Source organism: Anguilla rostrata, chromosome 5 (assembly GCF_018555375.3).
Source record: "Anguilla rostrata isolate EN2019 chromosome 5, ASM1855537v3, whole genome shotgun sequence".
NCBI classification, from domain to species: Eukaryota; Metazoa; Chordata; class Actinopteri; order Anguilliformes; family Anguillidae; genus Anguilla; species Anguilla rostrata.
In genome coordinates, this window is record NC_057937.1 from 52,964,244 (window position 1) to 52,981,049 (window position 16,806).

Here is a 16,806-nt window from a genome sequence, read left to right on the forward strand (position 1 = left end):
TGTACGTGTACATTTGGCAGACTACCATTTTCACACAAAAATCCAATTATCTCACAGAAGAAATAACAGCACATTTTTCCACAAATAAATCGTCACACGTATATTATCAGTTATAACTCAATATGTAGTAATAACATATCTAATTAGATACCAGAAAACATTACCAAAGACACACGGTCTCCCCCATCTACAATTGTAAATTGTCCTTGTCCTGCGCTTCCAATAAAGTTGCACACGATCGTGACGATCTGTTTACGTCATTCCAGTTTGAACATGGGACAGGAACAAACACAACGGTTAGTAGCAACTCCTAACACTGCGTTGACTGAACATGCCATTATGAAAATAAATGTTACAAACCAGAATTATATATGCAAGTTATTTGCAGTACATTACTAATGGTTAACAGATGTACCGAATATCTTGTAGTTGATGACAAATCCCAGCAAACAAATGGTGCGCACTACATTTATGAAAGCCGCACCAAACAGCCGTTAAGATGAGCAGATTACTCGGTTAAAAGCGGTTTGGTAAAAAAAGTGTCCTAGCAGGAACGGAGGGTTCGCTCCGTTACAACGGGATATGGCGAATAGACTCACTCACCCAACAGAAATGCATCTCCCTGTTCCTCAATGCCTCCCAATCTAGAGGGCCTAAAACTAACCACAAAAATACATTGCGCCACTGCAACTTTCACAGAAGTGTTTCAGGAACAGCAAACTGTAATCATTTTGCTATAATTTCTCCTTCATTTCTGCTGAAGGTTGTCTTGAGCAGAAATATACGCACATTATTTTTTCACCAATAGATGGCAGCAGCGATACACATTAGAAAGGTTACAGTGGCTAGCATCTGGAACAAGTCCTTCCATTAGTTCCCTTTCCCCTACGCTTCGGTTCTACGTCTAGGAATATTATGTCCTTGAGCACCAAAACTTTGATTTTCTGCAACTTTGTTGTCTACAAATAAGGATATGAGTACCCCAAATCCCACTCTGCCTCTCACTATGGACAACTCTTAAGTAGGAGAGAGACCACCCCCTATCTCAGTTTGATTCCTGTACTAACGCTGCGTGTAGAGGTGAGCCCAGGTATATCTAGTTAATACCTGTCAAACTCTCACGCCAGCTCTGGCTCTTTTCCCATCAGTGAGGTAAAAATATGCCAAGAGTTAGTTTCTGTCATCTGAGCAAATGATTCCTGTGCCTACTCTGCTACTGCCCCTTGTCTGTCAGTCATTGCACCCGATCCTTACCCTGAACCTGGCGGGTGGTGGGCCCACATGGTCTCTTTGGCCTAAGCCTGTCCGAGGTACGTGGGCTACTCGGCCACCAGGCTTGGCTCCAGGGGTGGGTCTCGGTAACCCTATTTCGGGAAGGGCAGACTTACTTGTATTTTTGCATTCATGCACACACACACACACACACACACTTACATTACACACACATTTACATTTCCTGCCCCTAGTTCCAATGTTCCAGTCCCAGTTCTAATGTCTAGACCATGCTGTCCTTGCCCTTTGAAGTTTCCTAGGGCTCGGAACAGGCCAAATGGTGGATAAGAGGTCAGACATTTCACTCCCACAGATCATGTCAACAGTTCAGCAGTCACCACAGCTAAATGCTGTGTCAAACTGCAGCCGTGGTGTTCTGTGATCACCATGGTAACAGCAGAGCCCCGCAAGTTTATGAGAAGGCCATTTCCTGGACAGAGGCCGAGGTGGGGCAGGTTCAATTCCATGAGCTGAACAATGAGAAAATTGGAAAGTGCAGTTTTGAGGTAAACACAGTGTCAGTAAATGTTTTCTTTTTCTATAGCTGACTGAATCTAATATAAGTACAGGTACCTCTCAGAATTTACAGTGGTAATAGGTTTGCATGCCTTTAGTTTTTAATAGAAAAAGCCTACAGGTTATTACGCACACCTGAACACATTTAGGTGAAGGCTAAGAGTGATGTTCTTGTATTGATTGTAGCAAATTATGTGCTTATGTTTTACAATTTGCAGTAAAAAATAATGTGAGCTCGGCCGAACAAGTGTTCTGACTAAAGTTTTTTCATTCCGAACTATTCAATGCTGGTGGGTTTTTAGCACAGAGCCAAAGAGGATAGTGGGAGTATTATGCAAAGCCTCCACCACATACCCCATCATCAGTGTTGTCTATTTGCGGCACTGCCACATTAGATTGGAGAGGATTCTGTTACAAATGGAATAAGAACTCTCAAAAGGCCTTTGGACCGTCTTTGCTGTGACTGTTCTCTAGACATGTCTACTTTGGAAGCCTCTGGAATGGTCAAACATTTGGACGAAACCCCAAAGTATATCTGTTACCTTCTGGTTGTCTTAGGCGACATCATAAAATGTGGCAATCTGGGCTTGACAGGACATTAGAAGCTCTGTTGTTGAGGAGGTAGGAGCCGTTGAAGGAATTTTTAATTTTTTTCCCCCAATGTGGTAGACTTTTACAATTTATTTATAATTTATTAAATTGACCTGGAAAAAAAGAAAATGATTCAAATGGTTTTATACCAGCGGTTCACAAATGCCATTGTGTACTGTTTACTGGTTTTTGTTCCTACCAAAATTGCAGGTGAAATCAGTGGGGTGTTAATTGCTGAAATGGCTGAAAGTGCTGAAATGTTTTCAATGACCTTAATTGATTAACAGATTGGCGGTAACCCAGACCTGCATACACAAAAGCCAAGGGACTTTTGGTTTGGGAATCATCTTGTTAAAAACCTAGCTGCTAATGGGTGATACATGGACACGGAGAGTTCATAAATGCCCCTTGTATTGCCAAAGCTTCACAAACTCATTGACCACAGACCTTTTGGTTCTTAAACATATTAGCATCCTGCAACCCAGAAGCCGAAACATGGGGGGTATTTCACGAAACAGGATTACTGAGTTACTGTAACTGGAGACTGCGCTGAGAAAAACCCTGAACGGCTCTTTTTACTTCAGTGTACGTTCCAGATTTGGGAGGGTTCTTTGTTTTACTCGGTGCAGTTGTCCAGCCAACTCAGTAATGCTGCTTCCTGAAACATGACCCTGATCTTTACATTGACAAATTTTCTCCTAAAAATGCTCCAAAATCAATGAGGGGTTGAGGTCAGAAACTAGAAGCCCACATATAAATCAATGTTGCCAAGAATATCCTATATCAAGGCATTCAGGCATGCGACTGGCTGCCCGTTACATAATCTGCAGTACCAGCATTCTTTTTGCTTTAGTTATATATAACTTCTCATTTTATTAATATAAAACCAGCAGCCTAAACAATTATCACCCCTACTGGAAACTTACACACACAAATAGTTTGAAACACAATAATTGTTAAAATTGTGTTCTAACATATTAGACCCACAGATACTGTAAACCCAAAATTATAGTCTAGCACTGACACAGACACTGAAAACCTTTCATTATTGTCTAACCCTGATATGACTGTATAATCCTGACACTGATACTGTAAACCTGAATAACTCTCTAACACTGATACAGGTATTGTTAACCCAAACACACAGTTATGCAGTTATAATGTAAAACAACTTTGCTCTCTGCTTCTAATTATTCCATCTTCCATCATTCCTTCTTTCTATCACGTTTTTACCCTCTCTCTCCCCCTTTCCAGGTGTGGATGGATGCCGGCACTCAGATTTTCTTCTCCTCTGGTATCTGCATGGGATGTCTCGTTGCTCTGGGCAGCTACAACAGATTTAACAATGACTGCTTGAAGTGGGTGGTGCAGACACACATACACATACTATGAGAGTGCAGTGACTAGAAGACACCATTGCTGTACAACCATGTGCAAGGCCTTTTCTTTCTCATATGGACGAATGAATTGTAAATATTTTGACCACACAATGAAGACCTTATAGTTCAGACATTCAAAACAACGCATGACTCAATGTATTCAAAGGAAAATGAATGAATTAGAAGAAGAGCAAAAGATCCTATACTGACATTGTGTTTGATACATTTGAATCATCAAAATGACCAGCATAGCCAAAAGATTCAATTATGTACGTGCGTAAGCAAAACACAAAGGCTGAATATGGATTACGAAAGAGGTCTGCACTCAGAAACAAGCATATCATTCCTTTTAGTGGTTTTAAAATCATAAATATGCGCAGAAACATACTTTACAGCTCATACGCCTTTATCAGGAGTACAAGGACTGAAATGGATAAAAATCTTTTGTGGTTCTTACGTAAGAATGCATGTATTCGTAAGGACTTGGGGGTTGGGAAAGCTATAACATAAAGCAAGAGTTGGCAGAGTTCTTCAGGAAATGACTGTTCTACTGACATGACCCAACATTGTATAACCAGTTAAACAGGTTTAGAGGTATCATTGTGAGAGTTGTCATTGTTTATGGCCAGTAGATTGCATAAAAGTAAAATAAATATGCGCCTTTGAGTTTTCTTTTGTGGATTTGGGTTTTTTTCTCTACACAACAAGGGGTTAAATGTGAAAACTGGCTAAAGATAGATTTTAGGCTGATAGGAGAAATATCTTTTTTCAAACATAAATTTGAGGTGATCGACAACACATTTGCACACCCCAAGGTGACACAGTTGGAAACTCAATTATTCGTTCAAGGCTTGTCATTTTGCATGTTGTCTGGAATCTAGACAATGAGGAAAATGACAACCATACATGACCTGAATGACCTGTTCTCATCATCATGTTGTTATTTTCTTATTGTGATAGACGTACCTGTTAATTTGAATAAAGCTTGGGGACATTCTGTGAAAAATGAGTCAATTTTAGCCTTCATACAGAAGACAACATACTTCTTTTTTTTCTTTCTAGTTAAAGCAATGTGATTCAGTCCTTCCTGGCTAGACCTGCACAAAGCTGAAACCATTGCATTTTGCAATAACAGTAGTGTTAGGAATACACATGCTGAATATTAGATGCAGGGACCAGTAGCAAATAGGCAGCTGGGTCTGTCCTTCTTCTGCAGTCCTTGTTATTATTATTTATTGACAGACCATGTCTGTGTGGCAGGGGAGATATATATACACACACTTGTGTTGTGAGCTTCCATATGGCCAATTCACTTGGCAAAACTTTTCATCAACAGAACTATGCTGGCGGGCTTAGTCTGAACCTGTCATATAATATTTTTGGGGCCACTTCAAGACTCAAGGTTTTTTTATTTTTTATTAGTACCCTTGGGTAAATTTATTTTTGAAAACAGGAGATTCAGCAGACCAGAGTTTAAAATACAGATGACATCACCACAATACACCCAGTCCCACAAAGTCCCTCAACCACAGCCGATACGGCACACCTTTGCAGCACTGTTTAGGAAGAAACAGGCCTCCTGGGGAACTCTTAGCAGAGGAAGGGCATTGTAATATTTTAAAAAACTGTCATGTAACCTGTCCTATGCGTATGTGAATGTAGAGCTGTGTTTGTGTCCATCACACTGCATCTCTGTGGCTTGTATCTCAGGTCCTGGGCGTTCATTGTGTTTCCCTGGGCGATTGCCATGATGCCCTTCCCACAGTTTTGGAGAGTCTGCTTCTTTCTCATGATCATCCTGCTTGGATTGGACTCTCAGGTCCGACTCACACGCACACATACACACACACACACACGCATACATGGTGTAAGTGCTGTGTCGCATAATTACTGAGAGAGGTAATTAGGCGTGGTTGAAGGCCAAATGGAAACAAAGGGTTTTTTAATGTACTGTCTGCTGTACTTGGCATAACTGAACAGTATGTGAGGTTCTGGAAAATAATGTATGTAATGTCATTAAGACTCTTTCTGTTTTATGGTTGCTGGTTTTGTATTGCGGAGTGCTGTATTTTTCGCTCATGCTGAGCAGTACTGCCTCTTGGCCAGAGCTCCCTTGGAAAAAAAAAACTTTTTATCTCATTGAGGCTCCCCTGGATAAATGAGGGATTAGTGAAATTAAAAACAGTCTGCATGCCATGATCCCTTGCAATCACTGATAAGCCAACAAAAATGTATTCAGAATGATTTTTTAGCAGTCCATGTCGCTGGAAACCTGTTTTTTCTTTTATGAGTTTTTTAAAAACATTTTTTTCTCTCCTTTCACCTCAAATAACCACAAGCTGGAATGGCCCAGAATCACCAAATTTGCTAGGCTTGCTTGGATGGCTGAACCTGGGATCCTTTAGATTATACTGCTGATTGAACACCTGGTGGCACTGTAATGCATGCGTGCGCATGCAATATGCGCACTCATATACCCAGCCCCTGTGCCCTGTTCACCGTAGAGTCACAAAATTTGGTGCATAGGTCCCTCACCTCAGGAGGAACAAAATTGCCTCAAGAACTCATGAAGTCCACCATATTGGATGGTAATAGAAGATAGTTGCATCTCACCCTTTTTCTGTTTCTAAATGATTGTTTCTATTTTACGCAATATTTCTAGTGGGGGAAAAACAAACTCAAGTCCAGTGAGAATATATAATGTTAAATGCATATTGAAGTGCTTTGAAGCGTTAGAAGGCATTTTTTAAACTATGTGTTTGCTAACCATATAATGTTTTTAGTTATCCAACATTCAGTTTCTTTGTAATGTTCACTCAGGGGATCTTTGTGTTCTCACTGGTGTGGTGGCCTCCTGTAACCCTGGCCAAGGGGGTGGTGGCTCCAGGATGGGTGATAGTTCTGGGCTGGCTGCTCTAATGCGTCTCCACTGCCCCTGTGGACCACTTATGGCCTGCTCACCACTCCTGGCAGCTTGCGCCAGGTTAGTATCCTCCTGCCCCACCTATATCACATGTCACACTGTCCCCTGTACTCCACTGTTCATAACCTCCCTGTACTATGCCACCTGTTGCAACCCTATGCGATTCCTAACACATTCCCCAGAGCAATGGACCATCACCACACTGGCTTTCTGGCACTTGTAGTTTGGACTTTATAAATAGAATCGATGCTGTTTTTACAGGCAGCATGTTGCAATGTGACACATCACAGCCAGAACTTTTTTTTTTTGGTTCACCACTGTTACATGATTTTAGTAAATGTTCTGGAAAATTCCATCCATTCTTCCATTATCTATACCGGCTTATACCTGGTCAGGGTCGTGGGAGGTGCTGAAGCCTATCCCAATGTGCACTGGGCGATAGGCAGGAATACTCCTTGGATAGTTTGCCAGTCTATCGCAGTCAGCAAAAAACTTTTTTGCTAATAGGGAATCGAAAGAGTGAATGCATTATATATTTCTAAAGTGATGGATTTTGGCAGTGTGGACAATTGCACACACACAGAGTACAGCAGAATGATACTGACAGAATCATCAGCAAAAAATGGCATAATTGAGACCTTTGGGTGCAATACGAAACGCTTATAGGGTCATTTATTTCCAGAGATTGTGTGGATTATTTTCATTGGCAAAGCCCTTCTGAAGCTAATGAAAGACACTGTATAAATGGGAGTACAATTCCTTGTTTGGTATAGGAAAAGAAATTCAGCAGTTTGAGGCCTACAGGCCTTCCCAATTTAACACAGATTATGAAATGGCAATGAATGAAGTCATGTGGTGTGGCATGCTGTCCATTGGATGAGGATGACTAGGGTAAGAAGATCTCGTACTAACCTCAGGTAGTTTTGTTTCCCAGAACATTACGAATAATTCAGGATAAAATTCTCAGCACATGAATTTATCTGGTTTCCTGGATGTTCAATGAACATTTGGATATTTTGTGAATATTTTTACACCACCATGAACATTGCAGATATGCTCTTAAAGCATACAGTATTGTCCAGTTTTGTTATTCCAGTTCCAGTTCAGAAATAATTAGAATTATCGAAAGTAATGGAAAGCCAATAACATTTTCCTATAACTTTGACTTAGCTTGCTTGGGACAACACATATGTTGTGATGTGGCACAGATAAGGCAATCAAGATGTACAATTAGACTCATGGGCATACTTACTAAGCAAACAATAGACTGTTTTTTTGTGAAAAAAAACTCACAAAAACTCACAAAATCTATTGAGACAGGATTATGTGAACACATGGTCGGGACAGAGCCGGTGAAGACTGTGAAGGGAGGTGTCTCTGGGGAAAACATCAGGCTGTTGGAGTCAAAAATATGCCTCCATTTTCTGGGTGGAAGCCTTTGTATCTCATGCCGATGAATTACATTACATTACATTACATTCATTTGGCAGACGCTTTTATCCAAAGCGACGTACAAGAAGTGCATTTTCATGATCGTAGACAACTGCTAAACACGGGTTCAGTAAGGTACAATTACTTATTTTGTACAGCTATTTCTAGCTGAGAACAATGAACACTATCCTGGTCTAACATCTGCAAAGCCAAACTAGGCAGAAGATTAAGCTAGAGTATTAGGACAAATACAATTTACCAAGAAGTGCAGGGATGGGGCAACATGTAACAAGTGACAAGGAAAAAAGGGTTTTTTTTTTTTTTTTTTTTTTAATATGTATATATATATATATATATACACAGCATGGTGGTGGTTATTCTAGGTATAGTCTGAAGAGATGAGTCTTCAGGCCACGGCGGAAGATGGATAGTGAGGGGGAGGTTCGGAGAGGGACGGGGAGTTCGTTCCACCACTGGGGAGCTAGGGTGGAGAAGCTCTGTGATCCCTTTGGGCGGGTGGGAGGGGTTACAAGACGCCCTGCTGCTGCAGAGCGGAGTGGTCGAGCAGGCACATAGAATTGAGTCATGTCCTGCAAGTAGATGGGGGCTGTCCTGTTGGCGGCAGTGTAGGCAAGGGTTAGGGCTTTGAATCGGATCCTGGCAGCGACCGGTAGCCAGTGAAGTGATCGCAGCAGAGGAGTGACGTGGGAGAATTTGGGGAGGTTGTAGATGAGCCGGGCAGCGGCATTCTGAATCATCTGTAGTGGCTGTATGGCACAAGCTGGCAGGTTTGCAAGGAGAGAGTTGCAGTAATCAAGGCGAGAGGTCACCGTAGCCTGGACGAGCAGCTGGGTGGAGTGCGTCGTCAGGTATGGTCGAATCCTCCTGATGTTGTATAGGAGGAATCTGCAGGACCTTGATGTTGCCTTGATGTGCTCCTTGAGGTCCAGTTGGTCATCCAGGACCACCCCCAAGCTCTTGGCAGAGTGAGAGGCAGTCACTGTGGTGCCATCAACCGTGATTGAGAGTTCACGAAGCAAGGAGGTCTTGTGCGGGAAGAAGAGCAGCTCAGTTTTGTTGAGGTTGAGCTTCAGATGGTGGCTGGCCATCCAGGTGGAGATGTCAGCCAGGCAGGAAGAGATCTTATCATTGACCAGTGTGGCCGAGGGGGGGAAAGAAAAGAAGAGTTGTGTGTCATCTGCATAACAATGATAGGAAAAACCATGTGAATTAATGACTGAACCAAGAGATCTGGTGTATAAGGAGAACAGCAGAGGACCCAGTACAGATCCCTGCGGCACTCCCATAACAAGTGGATGAGAAGCAGAGGCAGACCCCTTCCAGGTGACCTGGTAGGTCCTATCTGCAAGATAGGAAGCGAACCAAGACAGGGCAGTCTCGGCAATTCCCATCCCAGCCAAGGTGGAGAGGAGTATTTTATGGTTGACCGTGTCAAAAGCTGCAGACAGGTCAAGAAGGATCAGGACAGAGGAAAGGCGTGAGGCTCTTGCAGTGGCAAGTGCCTCCGTCACAGCTAGGAGTGCAGTCTCTGTTGAGTGCCCAGATCGGAAGCCAGACTGGTGAGGGTCTAGCAGGTTGTTCTGATGGAGAAAAGAGGTTAATTGTTTAAGAACTGCTCGTTCGAGGGTTTTGGACAGAAAGGGTAGAAGGGAAACGGGCGATAATTTGCTACATCGGAGGGGTCTAAGGTGGGTTTTTGAGTAGTGGGGTAACACGAGCCGTCTTAAAACAGAGGGAACATGACCAGAGGAGAGAGAGGAATTAACAATGGAAGACAGATAGGGAAGGAGCTCGCTGGAGATAGATTGGAGAACTTTAGATGGGATGGGGTCAAGTGGACAGGTGGTTGCGCGATGAGAGGTGATCAGTTGTAATACATCGGAGTCCTCCAGCATTTCAAAGGAGGTCAGTGTGGCTGTGGGGTTGTCCTGGGGGGTTGGGGGGCTCACTGGATGGGTGAAGGAGTTCCGGATTGTAGCCACCTTTCCTTCAAAGGCGGCCAGAAAGTCATCTGCGGAGAGGGAAGAGGGAGGTGGGGGTGGAGGAGGAATGAGGAGGGAAGAGAAGGTGGAGAATAGTTTACGTGGATTAGAGACACATGCACTGATCTTGGATTGGAATCCTCAACCTACTGCAGCTGCTGTCCTTTATTAACAACATCCGGCTCCCATTGATTTAATTATAGGTGCAATCAGTGGGGCGCTGTCCATGCCGATCAGTTCCGACACACGACTGCTGCCCATGGAGCTGCAGGCAATGGGAATCAGGAAGGGAGGGAGAGACAGAGAGAGAGGGTGCCTCCCAATACTCGACAAATGCATCCTCCTTCCCTCCACTAACGCCTCATCTCCTCCATGCTGTGGAAGCTGATCTTTGCATCCTCCCTCCCTTCAATGTCGCCATGTTGGAAGAGACGAGTGACAGACCACCCCACTAAATCTGACACAGTCCAAACCTTATAAAGTGGAGACAGCAAAGGACTTCAGTTATGAAAGGTATTTAGCCAACTTTGTGTGTGGTTCAGTAGGTTATCACATATAGCAGGACTGCTTACTGTGTTTACAATAAAAGGAGTCTTCTCCTCCATCTTCAACCAGGCCCACTCACCCCCGAGTACCCGATTGAGTCACAGCCACCCGAATTCATTAGAAACTACCCCCATCAATTACTCGGGCTGGAAATTAGGCTGCATTGTCTGGTCAGGCCCGCGAACCAGACATGTACAAACATTGAAAACTGGACATTCCGTTCAAAAACTGGACATCTTGCTAGAGAACAGAAAACAAACCAGATCCGTGTCACTTTTCATCCCCTTGGTGACCCCCTTCAGCTGACGCCTTCAAGAAAAAGCAATTCCAAGGTTACAGTAACTCTAATACTTAAACAAGCCCTGTTGGCTTGTTTTTTTGCTTTGCTGTATCTGGGACATCACTGTAACTAGCTAGATACAGCACCAAACACTCCATGGAAATCTGATCCCAAACCATAGGGTCTGTAGCCACACCCTCCCCTCCCCACACAGAAAACATCCTGAAAACAGTTTTGAATAACAAATACAGGAAAAGGTGCACAAATTCAGCAAAATTACATAGATGGCAGTTCACCAAAAAATGAAATTAATGCATGTTTCCACTTACCCGGAGTAGTATCTGTCCATCCATATAGTTCTGCTGAAATGTCACAAGTTTTTTAAGATTTTGGCTGCATCTCAACCTGATAAAACTGACCTTGCTGGTCCTTGCTGGTCCATCTTCAAGTGGCCTCAAAGTGCCGAAAATTTACAGTTGAAAAAATTCAACAGCAAAGTCTCACTCCAAATAGAAGCCCGCGGTTGCTCATGAAAATCCACAGAGCTTAATTTTTGCATGGTTTCATCTGGAACTGCTTCCTTTACCAAAATTTTAGAATGTCAGTTTTAGGTGGAAGTTATTAATATTTATTTTCTATGAAATGCCTCAGGCCTCTTCAGTCTGTAATGAGGGATAGTGAAATCAGGGTCTATGTAAAATCCATATTGTTAAAAGGTTAACCCGATTGATCTGGGACTGCTGGCCATCCCCTGTACGGATTTCACTTTGTGTCAATAGGCTGAGGAGCTTAAGATGGCCACCCAGCTATCTGGACCCATCATGCCTATCAAGAATGAGGAATGTAAGTATAATTTTAATTCCAAAGATTATTTTATTATGCAAGAAAGAACTATTATTACATAGAACACAGAATATGGTGTTTATCATATTTTTATATTTAAAAATATCTAAATTGGTTATTTTAAATTAGTGAAGAAAAATAGTAATATTTTGCTGCACAGGGAAAAAATGTGCTTAACTGTAGCTAAAGAGAATGCACACTATCAGGCACAAACATCCCTCTGCATGGAAATGGGTTGCCTGAGAGCTTCTCTATTCTTGGCCAGTAGGTGGCACTTTAACAAGGAGACTATAGCTTCTTCATAATATGAGAACCAATAGAGGTTGTTGCCTAGAGCACCAAATAAGAGGATTAGGTGCTGTTTCAGAAGATTAAAAAATGTTTTTTAAAAATTTTTTTGGCAACTTAGTGCCAGGTTTTTCACATGGTGATGAACTTCATGGCTGACAACTAAGCAATATACTTAGTTCTGTAATCTGAATTTCTTGAAAGCATGTGATGGAAGATCTCATAACTGTAGAAACTGAGTTTAAGTTTGACACCAAATCGAGAAAAAATCTGAGAATTCTTTTGGATGGGTGGTATTGTAAGGGCCCCTGGCCTGTGTAACCATACCAACATGATGTCAATAGCTCACATGAGCTACGGCGTAGATGGGTAAAACTGTCATCTCTTTTCTTTTGAAATTTTTGAAGTTCTTCAGGTTATGTCTGCTCTGTGTTATGGGGAAGGCCTTCAGGCTTGTTTGCTTGCTTGTTCACACATTGTTCAGATTTATTTGTGTGCTTTCATTATGCCCTATTTCATTCCTTCTGAGAAACAACTGTTTCGTTGGTAGTATGGCTTTGCAGAGTAAATCTATCCTGCGCAGCATAGCATGCCAGTCCATTTCCATCATCTTGCCTGTCATTTCTACTGGAATCTCCTTCTGTGCCTCATTTGAGGTGTTTCATTTCTGTCAGATTTCTGTGGTGTTTCCATTACGGTGTCTGAAATGATGGTAACTGCTACTGCTAAACCTAGTGGGCCTGAAACCAACCACAGAAATACAGTACTCTACTGCAAATTTCACAGAAGTGTTTCAGGAACAGCAAATTGTCATCATTTTGCTGTCATTTTTTCTTTATTTCTTCCGAAGATCGTCTTGAGCAGATACATACACACTTTATTCTCTCTCCAACAGGTGGCAGCAGCAATACATATTGCGATACTGAAATCAGTCCTTCCACTAGTTCCCTTTCCCCTACCCTTCAGGTCTTCAAGAGCATGTGTGAGTAGGTCACAGTAAGAGTGCCTGAAGATTCTCAGCAGGTTATTAGGTCTAGGAACATTATGCCCTTGTGCAACAAAAGTTTGATCCACTGCAACTTTGTTGTCAAGTCACTGTCGGGGATATCCAGCAGTGCTTGGTCATACAGAAGACTCTGGTGGTTGAATTTAGGCAGAGACTGTGCTGGAAGCAGGATCTCATAGGTGTGAGTGCAGCTCAAATCTGAAAGCTCAACTGTACTGCAGTGTCAGCAATACCCAATTTTGAGGCTCAACCAGGGGTGAGAAATAGAAAACTCCCAATTTGTGAAAAAATACTTAAGTCGTAATTTCTAACTGAGAATCAGTGGTTGGCAACATAACTGATCTCCGATGGCAGGATGATTGATGAAGAACTGTGTAATTTAGATATTGTTAGTCCCATGAAAGACTTCATATGCAGAAGTGAGGCTGAGAAGGCAGTTAATATGTTTTATTGCATTTACCTTGCAAAGAAGGAAGAGTATTATACCAAAACTATTTTCATAATTAAATTTTTTTAAATTTATTTTGGCCTGTATTCACTCAAGCAATAGAGCAGTCACCCTTTCCCGTATATGGAGCCATGCATGTACAGTGAGCTCCATAATGTTTGGGACAAATACATGCTTTAAAAAAAAAATTGATTTGGCTGTGTACTCCACAATTTTAGATTTTTAATCAAACAGTTCATATGTGGTTAAAGTGCGGATTTTCAGCTTTTATTTAAAGGGTATTTTACATACGTCTTGGTTTCACCATGGAGAAATTACAGCAATTTCTATACATTCTCTCTCCATTTCAGGGCACCATAATGTACAGGACAAGTGGCATCACAGGTATTTCTGATTAGTCAGGTATGTTCAATTGCTTTCTTAGTGTAGGTTTAGGAGAGCGTTCAGCTTCTAGTTTTGATTCTAGACTCAAATGCCTCCAAACTCATTGCACAGCACTTCATCCTACCACAGCACAATGATCCCCAACATACTGCTAAAGCAACAAAGCTTCTTAACTGGCAAAGTCATTTACCCAATATGATTCCAATTGAATGTGCGTTCCATATGCTGAAGAGAAAACTTAAGGCAGCTAGCCTCCAAAACAAGCGAGAGCTGAAGATGGCTGCAGTACAGGCCTTGCAAAACATCACCCTAGAAGATACTCAGCACCCGTGATGTCTATGGGTCACAGATTTCAAACAGTCATTGCATGAAAAAGATATACAGGAAAGTACTAAACATGACTACTTGTATTTGCATAACATTGATATATCCCAAACATTATGGTGCCTTGAAATGCGGGGAGGGTGGCTATGTATAAAAAGTGCTGTAATTTCTACATGATAAAACCAAAGTATAACAATACCCTTCAATAAAAGCTATGGATATGCACTTTAACCACATATGAATTATAAATCTTAAATTGTGGAATCAGAGCATAATCTGGAAAAAAATATGCCTTGTACCAAACATTATGGAGCTCGCTGTATATAGAACTAGACACTGGATTACCACTGAAGCCTATAAATTCCCAGACTCGTGGCTCATGCCTCTTGAGATTAGGATCTCTTATTTAAGGACAGGAGGCAGAAAGCAACGGAGAGACGGGTGGAATAACAACACAATGCAGAGAGTGTGAATGTAGGGTCAAGGGGTCTGAGCTGTCGATACAATGTCCATCAAATTTGTGTATCTCGCAAGCTGTTAAGTACGTGTGTATTTTTATTTTTTATTTTTTTCCTTTCTGACGAACAAGCAAGCATCTTAGAGAACCACTGTTTTTATTTCTGATGTCTGAGTGCAAGGTGTGTGCCTGATGCAGGCACTAAATGCTGTGTCAAATTGCAGCCTTGATGTTCTACGATCACCACGGTAACAGCAGGGCTCTACAAGCCTATGAGAAAATGTCACCGCAGTGGAAGGCTGTGTTAGGAGGCGGGCCATTGGCTGGACCGAGACGAGGTGGGGCAAGTTAAATTTCATGAGCTGAACAATGAAAGAATTACTGTAGAAAGTGCAGTTTTGAGGTAAACACAGTGTCAGTAAATGTTTTCATTTTTCTATAGCTGACTGAATCTATGTGCATCTCTTGGAATTTACAGTGGCAACAGGTTTGCGTGAATTTAGTTCTTAATAAATAAAGCTTACAGTGAGGAGTGAGGCTTTCCTTGCTCACTCCTAAACACATTCAGTCAAGGCTAAGGATGACGTTCTAGTTTTGACTGTAGCAAATCATATGCTCATGTTTTACAATTTACAGTAAAAAAGGTCTGACTGATGTTGTTCCATTCAGAAGTATTCAGTGCTGGAGGCATTTTAGCAAAGAGGCAAAGAGGATAGTGGGAGTATTATGCAAAGGCTCCACATACCCCATCATCAGTGTTGTCTATTTGTGGCCCTGCTACATTAGATTGGAGAGGATTCTGTTACAAATGGAATAAGAACTCTCAAAAGAAGGCCTTTGGACCCTCTTTACTGTGACTGTTCCCTAAACCTGTCCACTGTGGAACCCTCTGGAATGGTCAAATATTTGAATCTGTTGCCTTCCGGTTGTCTTGGGTGACATTGTAAACGGAGGCAATCGGAATCCATAAACAGAAACCTGATCTTTACATTGGCAGAAACACAGAAAATTTGTGAGGTGTAGGTATTGGTTAGTGATGCTATGGCCAGCAAAAAATGCTCCTGAATCAATGAGGGATTGAGGGCAAAACCAAGAAGCCCACATATAAATCAATGTTGCCAAGAATATCCTATATCAAGGGATTCAGGCATGCGACTGGCTCCCTGTTACATAAACTGCAGTACCAGCGTTCTTTTTGCTTTAGTTATATTTGCTGCTTTCCGCAGATAATGAGATCATTATGTGTTACAGTGCGCGGCATAACCTCTCATTTTATTACAGACCTGGCAGCCTAAAGATTAATTATCACTGTATGCTTGAGAGAGGTGCAGTGTAAATGAGGTAAATGAAATCTAGGTTAAAGATTTTATTTCCAGGGAGATATTTTTAATCTGTCTGATCCCACAATCCAAAGTGAACACACTCGCTGACTAATTTCAAAATAAAATGAATAACAATAAATAATACCCATGCCATTGCTTAACCAAACCTTTGCTTGCTTGAACAGAGCAATATATGAAGAGCAACATATGAACAACATGTTGTGCACCTGTCAAGGTTTTGTGGGCATGCAAATGTCAAACGTTTTTGCTATTGCTGCTGGTGCCATTAATATTAGATAATCTTTGTAAGTGTCATTTATTTCTGATCTATCTTTCATATTATAATAAATATGCCTGCAAGCAGCAATTGTTGGGTCCAAGCAGAAACATGCTTCCAATGGGGAATAATGTCCATTCATCCATTCATTATCTATACCCGCTTATTCCTGTTCAGGGTCACAGGAGTTGCTGCAGCCTATCCCAGCATGCACTGGGCGAGAGGACATGTTTCTTCCACACCAAACCTTAGATGGGTAAACATATCCGTTTATCAATGGATCTCATATTCTGTCTCATATGTCTTCACATCACTGAAACACGGACATGCTCTCTTTAGCCCTCACCTTATTAAAATGTAGTTCAACGTGTCTCAGTTGCCATGTTTTTTTTGTTTGCTTGTTTACAAACATGAACAATTCAAATGAATTTTTTCTGGTTGTACTGTCTGCATGCACCTTCACCCTATTGGCTTAACAATTTCACTGTATTCCCAACTCAGACTGTTTTGTCTGGC

The 16,806-nt window shown here is 41.8% G+C and overlaps 1 protein-coding gene across 2 annotated transcripts; it reads left to right on the forward strand.

Annotated features, from left to right (window-relative positions):
• The first annotated feature begins 308 nt into the window (after positions 1-308).
• LOC135255675 (sodium- and chloride-dependent GABA transporter 2-like) lies at positions 309-16,541 on the forward strand. 2 transcript variants are annotated; one of them, XM_064337175.1, is made up of 8 exons: positions 309-1,778; positions 3,634-3,737; positions 5,469-5,577; positions 6,579-6,741; positions 10,319-10,628; positions 11,721-11,784; positions 14,916-15,029; positions 16,468-16,541. In XM_064337175.1, the coding sequence occupies exons 1-4, from the start codon at positions 1,620-1,622 to the stop codon at positions 6,675-6,677; spliced, it is 471 nt and encodes a 156-aa protein (XP_064193245.1). In that variant the 5' UTR covers positions 309-1,619; the 3' UTR covers positions 6,678-6,741; positions 10,319-10,628; positions 11,721-11,784; positions 14,916-15,029; positions 16,468-16,541. The 2 variants fall into 2 exon arrangements, with proteins under 2 accessions (XP_064193245.1, XP_064193246.1); XM_064337176.1 differs by lacking the exon at positions 14,916-15,029.
• The last annotated feature ends 265 nt before the right edge of the window (positions 16,542-16,806 follow it).

Coding starts and splice junctions, on each gene's coding strand:
- LOC135255675 (XM_064337175.1), top strand. CDS start 1,620: ATGCTGTGTCAAACTGCAGCCGTGGTGTTCTGTGATCACCATGGTAAC. Junction 3,738..5,468: donor TTTAACAATGACTGCTTGAA/GTGGGTGGTGCA, acceptor CTTGTATCTCAG/GTCCTGGGCGTTCATTGTGT. Junction 5,578..6,578: donor TGCTTGGATTGGACTCTCAG/GTCCGACTCACA, acceptor ATGTTCACTCAG/GGGATCTTTGTGTTCTCACT.